The 24547-nt window shown below is 35.7% G+C and overlaps 1 protein-coding gene across 1 annotated transcript in view; it reads right to left on the bottom strand.

Annotated features, from left to right (window-relative positions):
• Window positions 1-739: 739 nt before the first annotated feature.
• TNKS2 (tankyrase 2) overlaps window positions 740-24547 on the bottom strand; it is a 30088-nt gene continuing 6280 nt past the window's right edge. Inside the window, exons 2-27 of the mRNA XM_065067448.1 lie at window positions 24004-24228; window positions 22929-23024; window positions 22573-22609; window positions 22166-22241; window positions 20999-21093; window positions 19781-19847; window positions 17954-18140; window positions 16913-17034; window positions 16315-16406; window positions 16145-16223; window positions 15304-15475; window positions 14508-14587; window positions 13932-14077; window positions 13346-13511; window positions 12832-13051; window positions 12303-12412; window positions 11399-11587; window positions 10384-10636; window positions 9702-9784; window positions 9000-9120; window positions 6797-6894; window positions 6091-6165; window positions 4935-5040; window positions 3632-3818; window positions 3295-3451; window positions 740-2974 (exon numbers count right to left, since the gene is read on the bottom strand). Coding sequence (XP_064923520.1) covers window positions 2912-2974; window positions 3295-3451; window positions 3632-3818; window positions 4935-5040; window positions 6091-6165; window positions 6797-6894; window positions 9000-9120; window positions 9702-9784; window positions 10384-10636; window positions 11399-11587; window positions 12303-12412; window positions 12832-13051; window positions 13346-13511; window positions 13932-14077; window positions 14508-14587; window positions 15304-15475; window positions 16145-16223; window positions 16315-16406; window positions 16913-17034; window positions 17954-18140; window positions 19781-19847; window positions 20999-21093; window positions 22166-22241; window positions 22573-22609; window positions 22929-23024; window positions 24004-24228 — 3302 coding nt within the window. The 3' untranslated portion in view covers window positions 740-2911. The remainder of the gene's footprint in view (window positions 2975-3294; window positions 3452-3631; window positions 3819-4934; window positions 5041-6090; window positions 6166-6796; window positions 6895-8999; window positions 9121-9701; window positions 9785-10383; window positions 10637-11398; window positions 11588-12302; window positions 12413-12831; window positions 13052-13345; window positions 13512-13931; window positions 14078-14507; window positions 14588-15303; window positions 15476-16144; window positions 16224-16314; window positions 16407-16912; window positions 17035-17953; window positions 18141-19780; window positions 19848-20998; window positions 21094-22165; window positions 22242-22572; window positions 22610-22928; window positions 23025-24003; window positions 24229-24547) is intronic.

The following is a 24547-nucleotide window of genomic DNA, read 5'->3' as shown; positions in this document are numbered from 1 at the left end:
GGTCTAAGTTATGAGTAAAGTTTTTAAGAAAAAATCCTAACATTTTCAATTTGCTTAGTTTCAGCACTTGTTTTTATACTAATTACTTAGTTTAAAAAACTAATGCAGAATGGAAAGTTAATTTTAATTTTTTTACAGCCTAGATAGGGGGAATTTTCAGAAACATTTTTATCAGAAGTTGTACGCCTAGGATACTTTAAAGATTTTCTTTACCCTTGATCTTAAACATTTGGTTTCCTGCCCTCTAGTGCTCATTTCTATTCAAATCTTCTACACAAGGCTGGCTTTGGAAACCTCCTACCATGTAAGAGAGCCTACGGAAATAAAATTACTTCCATATTGCAATACTACAAGTGATCTAGGCACCTGTGCTGCTGCTCATGTACGTATCATACTGCTTCCTCTGCAGTCATCTGAAAGGTAAGACTTTCCAGGTTACTTCTCATTTTACAAAACTAATGCAAGTCAGTCTTCTTTTTCAGTTTCAGAGTTTTAAATGCACAAATTGAAGCTTACTTTTGGATTTATTATTAAAACATTTTCAACAGCAGCTAAAGATGTTAGTTAGCCATATACCAAACTACAAGTTTCCACATTATTTACAGTTTTTTATCCACATTAAAAGCTTTGCTATTTAATGCAATTATTTTTGCCTCTAATTATGTAGTTTGTTATAGTACTGTACACACATTTAAAACAATGGGTTGACATACTATAATTACTCCCATGCTACCAAAAAAACAGTGAATGAAATTTATTTAGTGTTAAATGGATATGGAATGTTATACAGTACATGTAAAGACACTTCAAAATGAGTAAAGCAGAACTAATTGCACAAGAGATTAAAGGTACACCTCAATAGTCAGTATTATCAAATCAATACAGCTTCCATCTTCAGAGTGCAAGGTATGTCATGCAAAAAAAGAAGTTTAAAAAATCCCCAAACAGACAAAACCAACATTGTGGTACCCCTTAAAATGCTATTATACCACAATATTTTACAAGACATTAAGTGATCATTCAAAGAGAATGAAGCATTTTAGCAGTAACAAAAAAAAGTTTTAAACATACTTAACAGATTTTGCATGAACACCAATTCCAGCATTACTATACCTAAGGAACAGGCAGCATGCTGGGAGAAAGTACCTAAAAATCAAAGCCTTTTTTATTCATAGCCAATATCACTTTCTGCAAGAATTATACAATCTTATTATTCAGATTCCCCACATACCTGGGTAATGTTTGATACATTTTTACATAGAGCATAATCACATAACCACCACATCAGCAAGACAATTTCATTATCTTGACCAGTTACTACATTTAAAACCATGGTATGATAACATGCCCTGCAAACAAATTGTCTTCTGGGACAGTGTAGAAATATAAAACAACTAAAATACTCTCCTAACCACTTTAACCCCAAATTAACTATAATTTGTATTTACATATTTTTGAAATATGTAGGTAAAAACTGCAGATGGAAGAGAAGGAGAATACATGAGAGAGCTACGATAGAGCTGACTGAACTGGTCGGTGCATTCAGTAACCTCAAACGAGACTTGAACAGGGGACTGTACCTTTTGGACTCTTTCTCCACCCAAGTGGTCTTGCCAGAGCTGCCAAAGGCAGCTGCTGCCATGGAAGAGTCGCTCATCCCACCTGCAGCCTACCTGCCAGCCAGCCGAGCGCAGGGAGCAGAACCTTGCACCGGCCAGTACCACCTGGCCAAAAGCACTGCAGACAAACACACGGCTGTGCACCTGCTTCAACTACAGCTTGAACGTCAACATGGAAGAGACACAGGAGATGACAGGATGGTTTTTAACATTTCCTCCTCGCAATAATTGTATCCCGAGGGCACCAACAGGTAGATTAATTTACCAAAAGAAGCATACAAAAAAGACCAAGACGTTTGCCCTCATGTTAGGAATAAACTATTTAACTTCCTGGCTTAAATGTAAGCAAGAGGAACTCAAGAAAGACCTCCTTGAGGTTAATTTGCCAACTACATTCAAAGAAAATAATTTACTAAAACTGTAACTTGCACGGTCTACTAGCCTTCAAGTGAGGATACAGGTCAACTATACCTAAATAAAAAAACTTCAGAAGACATTTCTCAGAAATAAAATACGCAACTCAAAGAAGGAGGTGGAAAAGCACTTCAGTATTCAGCTGGAGCACTCTATTTTCATAGCCCATCGTTCTCAGGAATGTATATTTCATAAATAAAAATACAGAACAAAGATTTGCATATTCAATCTAAAGTTGGATATTTCTAAATGTCTTCAGATAAAATTTGCTGTCTCCCTCACAAATAAGTGATAAACCCTGAAAAAAATTGGCGTTTCAAATCTATTGCGCATGAGAAAACACAGATGAATAAACTAATATCTGGAAAAAACATTTTGTACAAGGTTGTAGTTCTAAAACACTTATATTACAAAGCAATGTAAATAAATACCAGGCTAGTACAAAAGCTCTTATTTACAGTTTTACAAATGAAAATGTTTTCAGTGTAAATGCAGTGTTTTAAAGAACACAATATAGTAAAATGATTTCCTGTATAGAGCATTACAGTTTCTGCTAAATTTCAATGCAGTATTGTATAAAACCATTGTTTCAAGTTATTTTTTTTTTTTTTTCTTTATAATTTAGTATAGCCAAACCCCAGTTTATGCCTGGAATGGTATCTGTTAAAGTGCTGAAAAAGAGGACATCTCTGAAATTTTAGAAAAACATACTGTACATTATTAAAGCTTTATCAAGTCAAAAATGGTATATTTTGTTCACATTTGCTACCGCACCACCTGTGGATGAAAGTTTTCCAACAACTCATTGTAATTAACAGGAGAACAGCCATTGGTATCTTTGCATCCAAAGTCTGATGGTTTCCCACAAATAATCTGTCTTAAGCTTCAGTGGTGGCTTCAGGTTTCATAATCTGGTAGGTAATCAAGTATTCTGGATAAGCCTGAAAGAGTGACATGCACATTCTTTATTATTATTTCATTTTCTGGACAAATTCAGTATGTTTGCTAGAGAGGGGGAAAAAAGTATTTATGCCAAAGAACAAAAGGCAAAACGTCAAAGGTAAAACGCCTGGAGCATTCAGGAAGCACAGTTCCTTTCATCTGCAACCACATCTGGAGTTTGTTTTAAGACAAAAGCAAGTCCTAGACCTTCGAAAGTAAGAAAAAACCCCAACACATTATATGCCTTAAAAAATAAACAAAACAACAAAACAAAACCAAAACCCAACAGTCTGAAAAACCAAACCAAAAAGCTATTTACCTGCTCCCCTCTGTAAATGACATATTCTGCCAATGCCAATCCATTTACACTGGGTCGTCCAGTAACTGAGTGATGTCCTGGGGGAGAATGAGCCATTTTCATAGCACTGAACTGCAGGAAAGACTTGCCCAGTGTTACACGGCAAAACAGCAACTGCCTGTGTTAAAAAGGAAAAAAAAAAAAGAATACAAAATGTTTGTGAAACTCCAGAAAGACTCTCTTAATAATTTGCATCTTTTACTTGAGAACCGTGGAACTTTAAAGCCACTTTAGTCACTCCTTGTATGATAGTTCACAAAATTCTGAAGGCAAAATCAGATTCTTTTGAAGGACTTACCTGTGGCAAACATAACAAGACCGGTCTTTGTGTATTGGACATCCAGTGCCACCTCCGATTCCATACACATACTGATTGCTTTTGGAAGAATTTTCAGCAAAATAAATCCCAGCTCCAAACATGCCGCCTATATATGCGTGTCTCTCATCAAAGCCTTTGTGAATGATCGCGTTTACAAATGGCGAGCCTGAGAGAAAGGAAGTAAAATATTGGAAATACAGTACATAAGAGACTTTTGTCACAATTCAGTCATCTATTTCCAACTCTTTTTTGGGTACAGTTCTTCTACACATACAAGGAAATCTGTCTCCAGCAATTCTGACCTCAGATTTACACAGCCAATTTGCTAGAAGTATTATACAAAGGACAGTAGCAAATAAATGTATATTTTTAACAAAGATCTACGAAGGATAATATTTGAGACAATTGCTTTTCATCTTCTGCAAGTGGTATACATGGTTTAAGACATATATCAATGCTTAAAAAAAATTATATAAACAAAAGACTTAGAACAAAACAAAACCAACCCAGAACGCTCATAAAACATTAATTGCTTTGTTCCAGGGATAATTTTGTTATGATCTAATTTAAGACTTGCCTTTAAAGACAGCTCTTTCCATTAAGAGGCCATTTCCTCTTACAGGGTTACAGACCACAGTGAAAAGACAGGATTTAGATATCTACAAGTTTGGGCAAGCAGTTAATTATTGTGTTATTGCTGCTTCCAACAGTAATGTACTATGTTGGGAACTACGTTGCTTTCATTGTAAGGATGTACTGTGAACTTACTTAAGTTGCTCATCAGGATAAACTACATATTTGTGTACAGGAGAGCTTTCCATTGGCTTTAATTTGCCAATTACAAGCTCTCTTTTCTGGAATGATGAACAAGAACTAAATTATCAAACTATAAAGACAAGAAAACAAAAATTCCCACCCCAAACCCCAAAACAACCCATAGCAGAATAAAGTTTGACACTTAATCATTTTGGTCATACAGCTGATAAAACAGAATTAGTAACTTAACCAAGAAGAAGGCAGCCTCCTTCATAATTGCTAAAATGTTTTCACTTAGATCTTTGAAGCCTCCTTTGGGGAGAGACAAGGAGATGCTTATTTCAGAAAGATGCAGTGCATGATATGTCCCCATTGTGATACATACAAACACTTGCTCGTTTACAACTGAGGCAAAATCCAGAACCTATTTCCACTGAGAAAATTTACTTCGTATGAGCCAGTAGAAACCCTCTAACAAAACACCGTTGACAGTGATGAATTCATAAGGTGCATTTCAATATCTCACCATGAAACAGCATCCTTTCATTAGCATGGTTATGATTCTCTTCAGAGACCTCTTTCCTTCTGTGGGTGTATCTTTCCCATAGTTTTTTGTTGCACACTTTCTGAATCTGAAACAGTCAAAGTGTAAGTTCCTCCCTGACACTAAAAAATTCTGTTTGCTTTGACAGATGTTTAACCTATAGCAGCTACACCACAGTACACAACGCTGCCACTTAAAGAATAATATTTTCCTTAGAACTCAATGAAACACAAACTCTCTAATTTATCCTGCAGAAGTTGACTGTTGTAGTATAACTTCAGTAAATGACAATTATACATTTAATTAAGAATCAACTAATTTTAAATATCTGTTGAGCAATACTCCTTAATTTAAATTTAGCAGGCTTAATCACAAGTCCACTTGAGTATAACTCCAAACACAGCTTGATGCCAAACCACTAGTAAAAATATCATCTAGTAACTTACGAAGTGTCTTCCATGAAGACTTCTAAAACACTTCTAAAAGAAAGTAAATGATGCACCCTCTGCAGAGGTATGCTGGACACTGGCAAAGCCTTATGTGTGTAGATATAACATTCTACTGGGGAAACTCCAACATCAGTTCAGAGCAAAACTTAGTACTACAAATCAAAATCTTTGTCATTTTAGTGAAAATGACAGTTTATTCAGAGGAAAAAACTATGAATACAAACCAGAATTCCCTTAAATTATTTAAATAAAGGTTGTCTACTGCCTGGTGTCTTAAGATTCTTTGGTGTTGAATCAAACCAGGTACTCCTTACTTCCATGCTTCAGAAGTTTTGCTTTCGCTTCTTGCTGTTTTTTCGCCTGCCATTCCCTCAACAGAAACCTTCTTTTGTTTCCTATAAAGCCTTCTGTCTCTTTCTTCAAACATTCTGCAGTTTTCTGTGAGTACCTTGTATGTCAATTTCTCACAAAACTTCTTAAAGACTATTAACCCATAAGCAGTTTTGCTGTATAATCTTACTCTTTGAATTTCCCTGGAAGACGGTATTTTTCCTGTGCATGTTTTAAAACAAGACATCTTATCACATTATGGAACTCAACAAACAAATCTTAGAACAAGTTCACGGACATTTTATTTTCAACCAAAACTCTAAAGGTGTAATCATGGACCACAAAAAAGCAACAGCTACCTTTAAGATGTTGTATCTGTTGAAGACTCCACCAGCATGTCCTCCATCTCTGTGCTCTCGGACCGTACTCTGCATCTGAAGAATGAGAATTTTAAGGAAGATCACTTTGTTTTAGAAGACATTCAAAACATATATCCTTCAAACAGTCAATCCAAAGAACTAATTCTATCTTGCAAAAATATAAAAATCATACAGGAAATTTTTAGGCAATGATATGTTAAGTAATGCCAGATTTTGTGGATGCACATGCACAGGTTTAATGTTTCAGTTTTTTTTAAAAACATATCTTGAATAGTCTATGGTCGAGTTTTCAAATTGAAAGAGATTTTCTCTCATCTATATAGAATATCGCTTCTTCAGAATTCTGTCCTGTGTGATTATGACACTTTGGAAGGAAGTGACTTAAAACTGTGTATAACAGACAGGCAATCGATAGTATAGAATTTTTGTGTTACATCAAAGTGCTTTTCTGTATAGTAGAGGTTTTAAAAACGCTACAAGCAGTAATAACATAGGAAAAAAGTTACAGATGTAATGAGCACAGATTACAAAGGGTGCAGTCAAAGTTGGAAATTCAAAGTATCCTTATGCAAGTTCTTCTTAGCTTAGCAATGTTTACTGCACTGTTAAAAGTATTACTAGACAACTTACCTGCATCTTTAGTAAAAATAACCAAAATACCAAGAGACTACAAAGAAAGGCATACCTCCTCTTCTACTGATTGAAATTCCTTATCTTCAGTGGAAAGATCTATGAGAATAGTTCCACTACCAGAAGTATTTAGAGTCAGGTATGGATTAAGTCCTGTGAATATAACAAAACACAATAGTTTCAGAAACTGCTTTAAGACCACCAATTTGGAATGATAACCAGCAAGAGGTTTTTCTTTTTAAAGGGAACATTCTCTCAAAACTCAGTTTAGAAGATGAAGAGCTACATACATTTTTGCGAATGTCAAAGCACAATCCCTCAAACCCTTCCATTAGCTTCAAACAAACTTCTACAGCATTTCTGTTTATAACCTCTATATACATTACCATGCGTACACCACAAATGCCATGAGAAGCACAGCACTTGAAGTGTTAATTCAGTAGGAATATTCTTCTCATGGATCATGCAGAAAGAGTTGAGGAAAGAACAAAGGCCCAAGCCTGATACTGAATGCTTAAAGGAAACTTCTCTATCATTCCAAATACAGAAAAACAAAAACAAAAAAAGGAGTTTTATGCAGAATCCAGAATCCATTGTCGATTTAAATACAGACTTCAATCATAACTGGCAAGTAGTGAGAATGCAATTACTGCGCATAAGAACACAGAACTTATTAGGCGTCTTTTTGCCCATGGTCTTCCCAGACAACTAGCAGGTGACATGAGTATGATGCTGGGTCTGTCATAACCTTTGTAGAAATAAATAACGTGGGGAAAAGGGAAATTACAGATTCATGCACAGCCAGGAGCCTCATGTTGGCAGTGTGCAACTGGAATAGTGTGTTCAGGGGCAACAAACTCTGGCAAGTAAGAAATAAAAAAAAGCTCCTCCACGAAAGCCCTACCCAACTGAGAATAATGGCTATACTGTCTCCAGGAAGAGATGGCAAAACACCAGGGCAAACATACTTGAGTGCAACAGCCCAAGGGCAAGATAAACTGATGGAACAACTGAGCAACAATAATCCTCCCTGCTCTATAAAGACAGCCTAGAAAAACAAAAAAAAAAAAAATCAAGAGCTGTTGAAATATTCAGTTGAAGTACTTGTGCCTGTGGTTAATGTTACAAAGGAAAATGTCAGTCCTTTTATGGCAAAACAGCAAGACCCTAGAAAGAACAGGGGCAGGAGCACTGAAGGATTTAGGTGTTTGACATTCTGTTTATGTACAGACAAATTAAAATATGTACAAATATATTTATGTGAAAAAATAAATCAGGCCTACTTGGAAAGCAAAACCAGTATATAAGTCTTTAGTTCTGTAAATTCAGAACTCAAACAGGACATGAGGCTGAAATGACACCTTAAAAGTAACTTCTATCCAAAATACTCAATAAACCTATCAAAAACAACTGACAATTGAGAGGAAAACTATGAAGATTTCCATTACCAGGAAAAAGGATTATCTTAATGGTTGGTGAACACTGTTTTAAGAAGTGCACAGAATGAGAATTTATAGCTGGTATCTCAATAATGGAAAAATTCCTACTAATTTCAACTAATTTATGCAATTTCTTTGAAACACAGCAAACCAACAGTAAGTGATATTTCAGTGAGACAAGCAGGGAAAAAAGGTTTGTGTGTTTTGTTGGTTTGTTTTTCTCTGTCTTATGCAGCCATAGTTAAAAGAAGCATGCTGTTCCCAAGACTGTCTTGGTATCAACAGTGCTGCACAAATAAAGAGGCTTTAGCAAAATCTTCAATACAAGCTGAAGCTGTTAAACAAAGCAATAATGTTAAATTTGGTTCACTGGACGCACACTGACTGTATTTTTAAAGAAAAGCATATATAAGAATTTCAGCTGACTTTATGAGAGAGCAAACACGATATTATTCTGCAGAACACAATGGAACAGTATGTAACAGGCCGTAACCCAACAATAGAGAATGTGCTCTGCTGTCCAGAGAGTGCTCTGATGAAGATAAGAAGATATAGATCCTATATCTCAAAACGGTTACAATAATTTTGAACTAGGTGTAACTTTACCTAAGCAAACACAAAACAGTGATCATGAAGAAAAAAAAATACAGAACTGAAAGGCAAGATTCACAGTAATCCACAGCACAAATAAAAGCACTCAGGTTTCAAGTCAGAACACATTCTTATAATTTGAAGTTCCATTTGCTAGGACAAGTTTTACTATCAATTCTTTGTAAGGAGATACAATTTGGAATAATCTAATTTGAAACAAGTATATACCTTGCTGTCCAGAAATAAGTCTTTCAACTCCTTTAATGATTTTGTGCCTATGACCATAAGCATTAATTCCGATTTCCTTCAATTCTTTGTGCCCCATTTCCACCAATACATCCAATGTTATCTACAATGAAAGCAACACCACTTTTTAGTACAACACAATAAACAGACCAGAACAGCTGCCAGTGACAGTGAAAATGTACCTCACAATAGCAGAGATAAAAAGCAAGTGTGAAAAGAACATGAACAGTGAAGACTTCAGTGTATTTGTTTTACTCAACTGTGTTCTCCAAATTTTTGCATTTAAATAAATAAGCTACAAACTACAATTGTGTAACTCGTATTTCTAGCAAGGATCATGTGTCTGATTGAGAAATACATTTTTCTAGATGTATTCAACTTAATAGAAACAAAACCAGAAATTACTAATCAACACTGGCTACTTACATCATCTACACCACATGAAAGGAAACATGCCTACACTCTCTCACTGATACAGACATTTTTGGCCCCAGATTTTTATATATACATATATTTTAATATATATATTATATAACAATTTTAAAACCCCATAGTTGCACTCCTTTCCTTCATTTCACTCATTTTGACATTCCCTCATTTTAAGTCTGTCTCATGTTATTCTAAACAGCCAGTATTTATTCCCTTGCTTTCTAGCTGAGTATCTGGAAATAAATAGCTACTCACCTGTTCTCTCTCAAATATGTCAATCAGATGTTCAAGGCCAAGGTTCCGCACAAACTGATTTATGCTAAAATCTACACCCGAAACTGCGTTAAAAAGAAAAACTCACAATGAACATTCATACATGTATTGCAAAATATACACATCTCACTGTCTCTGGCAATGAGAGAGACAGAAATTCCCAGTCTTCTGAAGATGGGGAATAAATATCTGTATCATTAACCAGTGGCAACTATTAATCAACCCTAGTACTCTAAGATTTCTGCCCCCTCTCCCCCAGGAGCTGTGCTTCCACAAAATAAGCAAATAACCAGCTACCAGAACAGAACATGTTTTGAGAACCAAAACATAATAGAAATAGAAACCTATAGAAATAGCCTCTTTGAAACTAGATAATTTTGTAGTAAAACACTGCTTGGTATAGAGCCAAATTTCATTTGACTTCTCCTTTAGAACACAATTCTGTACAGCAAAAAGGGAACATTTTAAAGATTCTGCAGGGGGAAAGTACTAAAATCTTATACTACAAGACTAAGACTTTTGTTCCTCATTAGTGACACCCTAAGGAATAGGGATACTGCATATGTCATAGTAACTGTGTGAACGTGTAGGAAACTTTACACTTGTGTACTCTTTTTACCATACGGTAGATAATGTTACTCATTCCTAACTGAGAAACCCTCACCTTCTTTTTTCTCCAGCACAGTAGCTCCCTCTGCACTGTTTGTACCAACAACAGAAGGAAGTTCAGAAAAACTACCAGACAAGTTGTCAAGACTACTTGCAGCAGACAGACTGGATGGACTGGATGGAACAGATGACAGAGAATCAGCTGTAGAAGCCGTAGTCTGAGACACGCTTATCACCTGAGGTTTGTAGCAAGTTGGTAAGGCGGAAGGAGGCATTGCCGCTGTCAATAATGCACTGACATCATCTGCCTAAATAGCAGAAAACAACTTATTAAAACAGATGAACACTTTTACACAACATTTTTGCCTGGAATGCACTATCATTATTCCTGACTTCTTAAGTATACTGCAAAATAAATAAATGCATATCAGAAAAATATGCAGTTCACAATGCAGTTTACAAATGGCCTTTTGTGCCAACTGCATACATGAAACTGTAAAATGCTTATTAACAAAAACTGTAATAAAGTAAAAAGTAAAGACTTCAATATTTTTAAAAAACTTAAAGGACGGTTAAACAGAATTCATTTGCTCGGAAAAATGAACAGAGGCTTCTACGGGCAAGCAGAATTTATGAAACAAAACACTTCGCAGTGTAGCTTTGAATTGTATTATATTACTTAGACAAAAAACCCACCCAAAAACTTAGCAGTCAGAGAGTTTCTTAATTCTGTTGCTACAAAGTCTACTTACATTTTATTTCTGCAATACTAGTCAAACTATAGGTACTGAATTAAAAACATCAAATTATAAGCATGAACTCCTTTTGTTGGTGCCTTTTTTCTTTTTTTACTCCATCTTGAAATAGAAGTCTTGAGCAAGAAAGTATTTAAAGAAGGTTTATAAAGGTTCTACTACTTTCCTTACAGGCACATATAAACACCAGAGAAACCACAGTATTCTAAATTTTGCATTAGTTGCTATATTACTATTCTTTTTAAAAAGGACAGTTTTTAGACGAGCTGCCACAAATAGCAGTACAGATTTCCCAAGAAGAGCCCCATCACTTACAGTGACAAGGTCCAATGGTGTTTGTCCTTCTTGGTTTTTCAGAGTAGGATCAGCCCCATGCGCCAGTAACAAGGCACAGAGCTGTGTCCTTCCTTTCTGCGCTGCTTCATGCAGGGGTGTGAAAGCCCATTTGTCTGTAGCATTCACACATGCATTATACTTTATAAGTAAAGCTGCTACATCAACATGCTGGAAAATAAAAACACCCATTAAATACCAAGGTACCACAGTATATTAAACTATTACTGGTACTTCTCTGTAATTCTCATTCTGAATTTTCTTAGAATACATTTACTTCTACATTGTGATTTTAAAAAGGTATTAAAAGATGGTGTTTTCTTCCTCACCTATAACATACCAATAAAAAGTCAAGATTTCTTCTCTTGTGAAAAAAGGACAGACTACAACAGAATCCCAAATCCAAGGGCAGCTAAAGGAAAAAAGCCTGAATTTGAACTTCCAGTTTGTAAAGTACTCCAACTGTTTTGATTAAAGAGTTGATGTAAGCACAGAGATCCAGGAAGTCCACAAATACAATTAATGTCTCAATACCAGTGAAATAAGTGAAAATGAGATCTTGCTGATAAAATTTGCCTGGCACAAGTAAGGAAATGCATTTTAGGGAACACCATTCAGGCTGCTGGCATTCTAAGCATTCGTGTTCAGAAAAATCAATTCTGTAAACTCCAATCATGATTTTACAAATTTAAGAGTCTTCACCTATAAAATGAGCTGACAACAATAGATTTGTGTGTGTGTGTGTGTTTCACAAATAAGATTACTTTACAACTCAAAGGCAAAGGTGTTCTGGGGAGTACTGGCTCACAGTGCTGACAATGAAATATACCACTTTATTTACTTATTTTAAAAATAAATAAAGCCTCAGAAAATTTGAGATATTTACCCCATAAGATGCTGCATTATGCAGAGGAATCAAACCTCCTTTATCCTGTGCATTCACATCTGCTCCATGTTGTAACAGGTATTCTGCAACCTCCAAATTGTTGTAACCAGCTGGAAGGTTGCAAAAAGACAGAATAAATAGAACTTACTAGAAAAGAAAAATCCTCAAACAAACTGTAGAAAAGTAATAATTCACTTAAATTACTTGAAAGTTAAGATGTTAATCCCAGTGAAGACAGCATGTTATCTCTTAGTGAAGACAGCTTTACTCTTTGTAAAAGTATTTGGTTTTAAAACCTCTGTTGATAAACAATAAAAGATCCTCTTTGGCTAGTGAAAATAGGAAATTAAAGTAATTAAATAGTTTAGAAGAGGAACATAAAATGAACATGTGTAAAATACTTTTTTTTTTAAAAAGAAAAAATACGGAATCCTCTAACTGGAGGCTACACTTTACAGTTGCTTAGACACAGGAAGTTCAGCCACAGTAACTAATAACTCTGATCAAAACAGTTAATTAAAACACTGACCCGCTAAATGTAGCGGTGTTGAATGCCGTCCTTGTGTGTCCCGACAGTTGACATTGTCAGGTGAACACAGCTTTTTCACTCGGGCCAAACAACCTTTCTTTGCAGCATCTAGCAGAGCTGCATCTCCTCTCAGTAGGTCTTGAATATCAGTATCGCCATCTTTAACAAGGTCTAGAGGAGTATTTCCATCTCTGTTTTTCTTTGTAGGGTCAGCTCCATGCTGTGCACATCAAAAACAGGTGTTAAGTAGAGAAGCAGAAAAAACATGTTGCATCTTTGGCATCTTATGCCTTATTGAGCAAATATCCTGACACATATTCGAATTCTTCAGACAGACCTTTTCATCTACTGTGTGAGAAAGGATAACATAGTTGCTAACAGTACCCCATGTACTGAAAACATACATTTAACTACAAGTTAGAAACTAGAAAACACAAGTCAGTTTCTCAGAGAAGTCAAACCACATTTCAGACTGAACAAGAAAGGAAAGAAATTTCTCTAGCACACGTGATACCTGTAACAGGAGTTTGCAAATCTCGTATTTTCCTTTCGCTGCAGCTTCATGCAAGGGAGTGAATTTCCACAAGTCAGCTACATTGACAACTGCACCATGTTTAACCAGCAATTCTGCAACTTCATAGTGACCATATGAGCAAGCGTTATGTAAAGGAACAAGACCTCTGGAAACAATTAAAAAAGAGAAAAAACCATATTTTGAAATAGGGTCTTTTTTCACAAAATTATATAAACTTAAAACATAATGCACCTTTAATAATTAAACCATAACTTTTAAATTTTTTTTTTCCACAATAGTCTAATGTAGTAGAAATATCTACCGTCAAAATGGTAAAAATGCCATCAGCAGTGGCACTTAAGAGAACAAAAAATACAGGGCAAGAGAAATTCTTGATGTTCTAGTCTCAAGTACTGCAAATGCTTTTGTAGATACTCTGAACATCCTCATTCTAACAGAACTTGCCAGGAAAACAAAAAAATGAATGTCTGAATAAAGATGGGATAGTTATCAGCTAGAAATATTCAAGAGCCTGACAGGTACCAGCAACTACAATTGCCATGAAAATGTACATTTGAGTATTTACCCCTTATCTTTCGCATGCACATCAGCTCCATGCTGGAGAAGATATTCAACAACAGACACCCTATTATATCCAGCTGCAAAATGAAGTGGTGTAGACTGACGTCCTTCAATATCTCTGCAGTTCACGCTTTGAACTGTACAAAGTTTCTGTGAAATCCCCAAAACAAAACATACATCACTATATACAGTGTTGGCACAGTTTCAGTTTAGTCACAAAATGTTGTTACATACCTAATTTTGAAAAGCTGCTTTCATTTAAAAGAGGGGTTATTTCTTCATTTATTTTTACATAAAACCTTTACTTTTCACAGATTGTGTCCCCCCAAAAAAATTAAATACTCCTTCCTCCCAAATCCACACCTTTGACTTCTTATTTACTCTTTTATAAAAGACAGGTTTCTGTAGGGAGTGAACATGAATTACATTTTGTCATCTACAATATTTGTGCAAAACAAAGGTTTTAGGACACAGATCACAACTCTAAAGCAGACAGTGAAGGGCTGTTTGATTGCTTGTTTTGAGAAATTACAGTTTGGGGTATAATTCCCTCTTATTTTTAGGACAGGTTTAGGCTTACTTTTACAGTATCCACATCTCCAGCCTTTGCAGCCTCCAGCAACTGTCGATCTGCATCAGAATTACCTAATGGGATACCTTCTGCAAAATAAAGGAGATTGCATGATAGGTAAGTGTATGTAGTTGAAGTCTTTTGTTAAGATGGGAAATCATTTAGTTATTTCAAGGATTTCCCTTAAAAAAAAAACAAAAAAAAAAACTTAACCAGCCACAGACAAGTTTTGTCTTTTCTTACTATCTACAGCTGTAGCTATTTGCTCTAACAGTATTTGCAAAGTTGCCTTCAGCAATGCACTTCCTATCTGTTTTGAAGTAGTGCAGTATGCACTAAACATTCTTATCTCAGTTTCAGAATTAGACTATATCAAGAAGCTTATCTATCTGTATGGTGTCCAAACCTTACACTTGAAAATCCATGTACCCTGTTGCCGCTGCTCACAAATACAAAGCAGCCATTTTTTTTGCTTTTGAAACTAATTTTCTGCTTACAAGATTCCCCCCTCCCTACATCAGGATTTCTCCAAAATTACCCCAGGTGGCTATACCATGAAATACTCTGAGGATTTCTGACAATCTATGTAGCTGAATACTAGAGAGTAAATTATATTGTTAACCACACCTGAGCAGGCACCCTCCCTGTGTACGTGGTTATGGAGTAAGAACTGCACAACCCAGTACTGTGTTTTACAGAAAGTACTTTTTTGTGTTTACTATTATTTCTTGACAGCACTTGAAATGGCAAGTAAAATGAAGCACCACATTACTTCAGAAGTGCATCCTGAATAAACCAGCTGTACCTTGTAGTAGCTGTTGCACACTTTCAGTCCCCATTTGTAAGGCTGTAAAGCCCTGCAGAGACACAATGGAAGGATCACATCCAGAACTCAACAGCAACCTGCAGGTCTGAAGATGACCACAATATGCTGCTCTATGAAGAGAGGTCTGGCCAAGATTATCTAATGCATTAACCTAAAAATAACACAGACAAGAAATATGACCATCAAAACTTAATAGTAAAGCTGTTTTCACTACTGACTGGGAGAGTTTTACAAGTATTCTTCTTACTTTAATTAAAAGAACATATTCAGTGTATTTCCAAAGGTCATGACATTTAGAAAGATAAAACCGAAACAAAAGCAGTTCATAAAGTTATAACTATTAATACATTTACTGAGAAAGAACAGTCCCCTTTTAGAGCCATGTGAATAATCCAGTAGAAACAAACAGTTACAGCAGTTTTACCACATACAGAAGTAGGCCATTATTTTGCTCATGACAACACAAATCCTCAGTGCTAACTTGTAGAATACCTTCTACCTGCATTGGCTTATTGAGGTCTTTCAAATTGAGGACTTCCTGTGTGTTTCAGTCAAGGTGTATTTAATAGCTTAAAACTCTGCACCCAAACGTTACTTGTATGTTCTACTGTTCCTCCGATTTTGATCACTGCTTTGGAAACTTGACAGCAGTCAGGCTGTACTGATGGACTGATGGCCTATGCCTTCAGTGTATAGATCTACAACCTTCCAAAATGAATTATTTCAGAAAAGTCTGTCTACTCAGCTGTCCATTCTCGTGCCATGAAAATCTATATAGTAGGCAAACCTCAACACAAAAAGTATGAATAATAACTCATACCTTAGCTTCATGTTTCACAACCACTTCGACAACATCATTATGAGCCTTTTCTGATGCCACATGCAGAGGAGTCAAGAAGCTTTAAAACAAACAAACAAAGAATAATTCAGAATGTATTTTGCAACATTTTCTAAACAAATACTTAGCAGTATACATTTGTAACCACTCACTCTTTTGTTTTTTCATTGATGTTGGCTCCTTTCCTCAGCAGCAATTCGCATACTTGTTTTCTCTTAGGGTATGGAGATGCGGCAGCACAGTGCTGAGAACATTGAAAATGGTAGCATTAACAACTAGCTAGCAATAGACAGGTTTTACTGCTTACTGATCAGCTGGCAGTTAAGAGCTGGTTTTGTGCAAAGACGACAGAAAAAAAACCCAAGCATGTAAAAGCTTATTATTTTGGGAGATCCACATGGGCTTTTGGATTTACTCTGGTATTTTCCAGAGCTCCATCTCCACTAGCTGCTGGAAACCTTCAAGCTTTACAAACAAAGCTAATGTACGTAGCTTGTTGTTGCTTAAAACTAGACTACTGTACAGAAAAAGAGTAATTTAGACAACCTCAAATAAACGGGAAATTTGGATCAGTCTTAACATGAAGAACAAAATATTAATCAATGTTACCTGTTTAAGCAGACACTGGATATTCCAGGTTAGTCTGAATTACACTGTTTGATGCTGAAATTTTTAGTCCTAAGCTATTACCTAGTATGTTTAGGTCAGCCACAACACATGCAAAATAATTAAGAGATCTTGTGGTATTACCAGTGCTGTCTCATGTGTTTGAGGATGTTTGAAGTTCACTGTCTCCAAAGAAAGATGTTTCTTTATACGAGCTACATCTGATTCTCTTGCAGCCTGTAGCAGTGAGTGACCTTTGAATTCATCTTTAAGAGAAACAAAAACACACCAGAAAGTTACACTCTCAACTCAAGAAGGATCAAGAGGATTGTTTCTTTCAGATAAAAATGCTCATTTCATTCAGCAGACCATGGTACAGGTATTTCCAACTCAGACTTAAGCTTTTACATGACTAGACAGAACTTGCTAACTAATTCAAAACACTACAGGAATTTGCTTTGTTTCTAAACCAAAGCCAGAGACATCTAAACTGGCTGAACAAGATTTGTTTCACTCACCACTGTTCTAAGTTCCACTCTTTGCACACATAAATCTCTACTCCTGACCTGTTTTTGCAAAAACGTTTCTAGATGCTATATGAAGGCTAATGTAGTATTTACTGATAATTTTTCTATGTATCCCAGAAAATTGTTGTTTGATTGCTCAAGGACAGAATTTGAGTGCATTGTTTTCAACTCCTTAAGTTTGCTGGACAAAAATCAATGCCTTCCATAAATTTATTTGATCTTTCAGCAATTGTGGCATACTCAAACACATTCACCATTCTGAACCGTTATGTTTTCTTTTCTTCAAACAAAAGACAATGGAAGAAAAAACATAATATTTCAACAGCATTGATGCAATGACAGGAGCAAGCATGGAAAATGAAAGTGTGAAAGTGCACTGGCAAGGCTGTGAGGGAAAGCATATATTCAGGAAAGAAAAGCCACAAATCCCATCACAACCACATGACTATAAAACTGACAATAAAATTATTTTAAATGCCTACATCTGGAAAATCTAGCAATCTCGATTTATAAACAGTGAAATGTACTGTCCAGCATTGCACAACTGCTTGGAAAGTGTAAACATCTTCCAAATCTGACTTTTGGCAGGTCACTGTCTAGAGAACCTAAGTATACATTACAATCTATAACCATAAAACTGATCTCACTTTATACTCACATGCTAATCGTTCTTTTAACTGAGGTGTTGGAGCCAAATCAATGGTGCTCTTGTTGTGACAGTTCAACAGTGTTGGGTCAGCACCATAACTTAACAAAAGAGAACACACTTCCACCCTGTTCTTAGAAGCTGCTTCATGCAGAGGGGTGAACTGCCACAGATCCATCGCATTGACACATGCTCCATGCTTGAAAAGAAAAGGAGTATAAAAGACACAATATCAGCAACAGGTAATTAGAAAGACTTCTGTCATTAGTTTCAATCCAGTAGACTGTTACAATAAAAATCAATGTTTGTATGCAAACTGTATGCATTCTCCAGACATTAATTTTCAGTATAACACAACATTTCAGCACATTGCGGTTTTTAATTCTTTATTGTCTCACAGGTTCATCCAAAGAAGCTAAAGGCAGACTAGTCTTTCCAGATTTTTTCCAGCATCTCTAAAAGGAGAGTAGCTCTGCTATAGGTCAAATCTGAGAAAGTGCCTAAAATTCATATACCTTCATATTCATAAAATTCAAATCACCTTTGAACAAGCATTTCTTACTGCTCTAGAAAAAGTCTAGAGTGAACAGCTGCACTAAAAATAAATACATGTTTTGTGAATAATCCCCAAGACATGAATGCCAAGATATCTAGGAGACAGGTAAAACTGAGTTCAATTCAAAGCTTTTAAGTACAAAGTTATGCAAACAATACTCTTGGATGTTTAATATTTGTGTAATTCTTCTCCAATAACATTTTGCGTGCCCCTTGAGTCCCGTGTGCAAGCAAGTCTGATAGGATATGCTCTTTCCCATTGCTCCTGTTAAAGCTGTAGTGCATTGCAAAAAATAAGTCAAAACTCACTGGAACAGAAATCCAACAGGGAATACAACTCTAGCTTAACAGTTAAGATATACAGTGGTGTCTAGGCAAGTGGTTTTTCTTTGTCTAGTACCACAACTGTAAAGATTCACTTTGCAATTGGCCTCTGAAGTAAAAAAAAAAAAAAAAAAAATCTGGACTATTTATGCTTACTATATGCTTATTTCAGTATCTTTTGCATAATTTTTGTTAAGTAAATAGAAAGACACATAGAATTACTGGGGACTGAGACACATAGGACAGAGTAACAACAGCTATTCCCTGAGCATCCAAACATCTAGAGCATTCCCAGCTGTTACAATGATCACAACTTGCTGCAGCAGCTGAGCATGGGCACAGTTGGGTGGACAATACTCTCAGATTTTTGCAGGCCACATGTTTGAGCCACTAGTTTGACAAGAATCATATTTTCTCTTCAAGACTAACACAATCCAGATAAGTCACTTCAGTTCTGAGAGAAAAAGTGACATATTTTTCTTTCTTTGGGGTAAAGGCCAGAACTGATAAAAAGTTCATTCCCTCAAGAGACTGATTACTCTCTAATGTTAAAACATTTATCATCTTTACTAGTATTCCATTCAAAAACCTCTTAATACTTTGCCTTCTGAAACAGTCTTCTATTGTCAAACTCATAATATTGCTCAGTTTTTGTGAGGTTTTTTTGGGTGAGGATGGGAAAGTTGAGGTAAGAATTACTTACTTGGTGATACAAAACCATTCAACTTTTGAGCAGAGAGAGTTAAAAGCAGAAAGCACACTTATAAGGAAAAAGCTTCCTTGCAAGCAGAAGATTCTATAGCTCCAGGTTTATAATCACTAACATGTAGAGCGAAAGCAATCTATCACTCTTTAAGTTTTGTAAATCTAAGTACAAAATAAAAAATATACAGCTTGTATGTGTCTATTATAAATAGTTCTTATTTAATAATATGCAATTTAAGCTCTTCAAAGACCAACCTTTACTAGAAGCTCTGTTACTTCATAATGACCATAGGAACAGGCATTGTGAAGTGGCACCAAATCTCTATATAGGAGAGAAAGGGGAAGGATTATTATCTTAGTGTGCATTTTTCAATTCCAAATGCATCTATAACATTACAGATTATGGTACTATGTTATACCTTGATAATTTTACAAAAATAGTACGAATAGTACATATAGTACAATCAGCATTTTTCAGAACAACAAACTTTTAAAACAATCAGAAGATGAGAAATTAATTGCACTGTCTTACTGCAAATGAAATTGTTCTGCTCAGAATCAGAAGCCTAAGCAGGAAGAACTATCTGCAGGGGGTTTTCAGGAGAGACAGTAATCATTTCCTTTTCCACAACAATATTGCTGTAAGATTATCTTCTCCCTTGGAAACTAAAGAAGTTTTACTGGCTAATGTTTAAGTAACTGTACATATTCTACACTAATGGCAGAGTTAGAGGTTTTAAAGCCACCTCTCTCAAACTCAGTGGTCTTAAGAGCAAATGAGAAATTGCCCAAAGCGAATACTTGCACTGTGGGCTAGCAAGGGAGAAATGACAAAAGAGAATTCCAAGCCCAAAGGGACAATTAAAGCTGTCTGATCAGGCAGCTCTTTATGTAGCTGTCAAGTAATCCTAGGAAAAACGAGGAATAAGAGTTTGCTTTCTAGGATCTTTAATGTACACAAATACACAATTTAAATATAGGGTTTTTGTTATATTTTATGTAATTAAATTAACTTAGCCTGTCTATATTTCACTACTTTTCCTGACATAACAACCAAATGCCTGAAAATGTAGTCCAAATAAAACCTCTGGGCAACAGATCTTATATTTTATCACATTATTTGCAAAAAGAAGTGTAGAAACTTAAATAGTAGAAAGAAAATTAGGATTGATTAAGTTATTAAAATATTTGCTGACTTCACAGGGGTGTATGAATGTATTTCATTAAACAAAAGATCATCATTTGGCTAATGATACCTAAAAGAATGATGTATGGTCAGCTTAATTTGGATTCTACTGATTCACAAAACTTAACCCTATACACTTTGTGTTTTTGTCATAACATAAAGGTTAAAGATTGCATTCTGGTCTCAAGCTAGAAATTCTTTATGTTTAAAATAGTATTACTGGTTTTTATATCATCTCAACTTTTAACAAATTCTGTTTATTCTGAACAAAGGAAAAATGAACCTACCCTTTATCCTTAGCATGTACATCAGCCCCATGTTGCAGTAAGAGCTGTACTATTTTTACACGGTTATACCCAGCCGCTAAATGTAAAGGAGTAGACTGAAACAACAGAATGTAAAAGCAATCAGTAACACAAAATCAAGGGTTCATTTCATATTTATTTTTTTCAAAACTTGTTAACAGTGCTAATTACTGAAGTCGTAAAAATACCTGCAACATAGGAAAAAGGAAAAAAAAGAGTGCTTGAAATCAGACATTTGATAACTGTGTTAATTGTTTACTGACAACTCTTAGAGTCACCATGAACACAAATCCTGATTAAGTTTAGACATTATCAACAGAGATTCTTGTTAATGTCAGTGAGTGCAGTATGTTCATGGGGTGAGGGGAAAACTTAAGTCTTCTCTTCTAAATTCTCATTCTCCACAGAGCAGTCAAATAACTGCTCTATGATCTTCCCTAGCAAACCCACTCAAGCATACCCATCAGCAGCACCAAGGGCAAAGCTGCAAATTAGTGAAATCTTATCCTCTTAATTTACAAACCAGGTTTGTACAGTTCCTATAAGAGGAGTCTTATAACTAGAAGATGTGAAAATAGAGATGCAAAGGCATTTTGGAGATCCCAACATCTTACCACAAAGCCTTAAATAGGAAAATTAATTCAAGCAAAACCTAAACGAATGAGTACACACAGTTAATGAAAATGTGGATGCCAAAAACTGATTCTCAGTGATCTGAAGCTCTGGTACGCTAGGGGCTGAACCCAGGAGACTATAAAGATATTTTAAAATGGAGATTTTGAACATTTTTATGTAGTTCTTTACCAATACTTACATCTATGAACATCTTGTTCCTGAAAGAGCAGTGACAACCTGCCTAGTGTGTATGGCAAATAAGGGGCCTGTGTGTCTCTAGGAAGTGACAAGAATCTATGAGAAGGCTTCTCTACTACTGCAGACATGAAGGTCAAACAGAAGTTCCAACTGAAAAGATACTTGTTTATTGCTTATAGATGGTAATACCTACATTGTCCTTTTAAGGCTGAACAAACAAAAAGAATCAGCTAGCTGCTAGAGAGGTACAATCTTATTTTCCCACATATATTAAAGAAAATAACTGGGAAACACATAAGAGTGAACTAATTCTGCAACAGGTTTAAACAAAAATACCTTTCTGCCATCACTTGCATGACAGTTAACGTTTAACGGTGTAAGAAGAGACATCATCTTTTCTTCATTTCCAGTCCTGGAAAACAAGATATGAAATGGACAGAATCCTTTTTATTCCAGTTTTTAGTAGCTTATTATGTTTTTATATTTTTACTTGCTATAATGTTCAGCAGATCTGTTCAGAAGTCATACATTACTTCTGTACTGTCAGCATTAAAGGAAAGGCAAAAGGCATTTACAGTATTATTTTTGTGGCTTTATTCACAGATAACAGCCCAAGTTCAGCATCTAGATGGAATGCCAGCTGGAAAGATATATATATATATATATACACATTCATTACATACAAACCCCCAGACAATTCTGAAAATATAACTAAATTCCTGATATCTTCCAAACATGCATACCTGGCGCTTTCTAAGAGCTCATCTTTCTTGTATTCACCTGGAAGATAAAAGTGAGATTCTTTAGTTGTTAAATAAATTATCTCTACTTGTGAAGTTCACTACTCATCCTCCTCTTTCAAATTTTAGAAAACATAAGTGCTAAAAATCTGACAGTTGATGACTGAGCTAGCACAATAAACTGTTTATGCAGAACACATTCCATGACTGAGATGATGAAGGCCATATGGGAACTTCTATTTAGAACTACAAAACAGTGAGAAGTTAAAGTAACATCAGAAAGAAAAAAAACTTAAAATACTGTATTACATTCATTTGACTGTTATTAGTCATAATGTAATCTAAAGATTATCACTTACCAGTCAGCACTGCTTTCGCAGACGGATCTGCTAAATCCAAAGCTGTTCTTCCATCTGTGTTCCGGATGGTTGGTTCAGCGCCATGCTGCAGCAGTACTACAAAATGCCAAAGTTTTCCATGACAAAACAATTCTACAAGACAAGGCTTATAAGATGTATCATTACTGTAAGCAACAAGCAACAAAAGAAAGATCCAGTTACTGATTCTAACTTCCCCTTGCAAATTTTTGATGATAGAATTCCCTAACATCAGCTATGAACAGTTTAACTAGTGAAACATGTCTGTACATATTTTATGAGAAAAGAGCAGAGCAGAAGTGGGACAATTACAGATTGGCAGGAGGCAATCTCAACTGAAAGACACTGACTGACGTACCACACAAAATGTAGCAGTAGCTACATTTTATCAGCTCCAGAGCACTCTGCCTCAAATCCACAAGTGCCTGTGCCTGCCCTACACTGTATGCAGCCATAGCAGGCCATGCATCTTGCAATGATATTGGGGACAAACAGGCAATGTTATATATGCAAGTCTCCATATGTTCTCCTTAATAAAGTAAATGGGAGCAAACCACACAATCACAAAATTAGTTTCTTGACCTCATACATAACTTTCTACCTCTTCCTAACTCTTAAGAACTGTGTAGGAAAAACAAGTGGTCAATAATTGAAGCTTAGCTCCTACCCTTAACTAATTTAATATGGTTGCTACATACAGAGCCAGAATGAATCCACTATTAAAACAAGTTTTGTTCTTTCCACTGCACTGCAAGCAGCAGCAGAAGACAGCATAAGAGTCTGGGCTGGAGTAGAAGAGAATCTAGCTCCATAATGTCACTCTAAAGCTCTTTTCCCATTATGTCAATGTGAACCTTTATACTTAGGTGATCATCAAAAACATCTAAAAACTTGTTTCTTATAAAACTAGCATATAAATTTAGGTTTATACAAGATTTTTAGTTTTAATCCTTATACCAACCACAGCTTCAGAGAGTAAAAATGGTCTTTAAAAGGTTCTTGATTTTTCACAGTGAAAAGAAATGACTCAGTCACAGAAAGAGTGGGAGAATATTACCAATGCAGACATCTGTCTTGCCCTTAATGGCAGCTTCATGAAGGGGAGTGTAATTCCAATTATCCCGAGCATTAGGATCTGCACCATGCCGCAACAGAAGATTGACAACTTCGGCATGACCAAAAGAGCAAGCATTGTGAAGAGGAATAAGGCCTCCATCATCTCGTGCGTGGACATTGGCACCACTTTGAAGTAAATATTCAACGACATCCTTCCGACCAAACCCTGGAAGACATAAAAGGAAGAAAGGTATCAGTGTGGGTTAAGAGAGTTCGTTGTCCCACACACACAGGTTAAACCAGCTAACAGTAACCACTCTAACAATCACAACTGGCATTCTTTACTAAAAGAACATTTACGCACTAAGGCTATTTTTGAAAACCCTAAAAATTACATTAAAACCAGCAGAAAAGTAACATTCAAGATTACCGGAACAATTAATATCTTGATAGGGCTCCCATGAGTCATCAGCTTATTGCAAACATAACAAAAAGAACAAAAAACTGACAACAAAACCTCTTTTTAAGTAATTTTATATGGCTAT

Source organism: Columba livia, chromosome 6, assembly GCF_036013475.1.
Source record: "Columba livia isolate bColLiv1 breed racing homer chromosome 6, bColLiv1.pat.W.v2, whole genome shotgun sequence".
Lineage (NCBI taxonomy): Eukaryota > Metazoa > Chordata > Aves > Columbiformes > Columbidae > Columba > Columba livia.
This window is presented reverse-complemented; position numbering and strand designations above follow the sequence as displayed.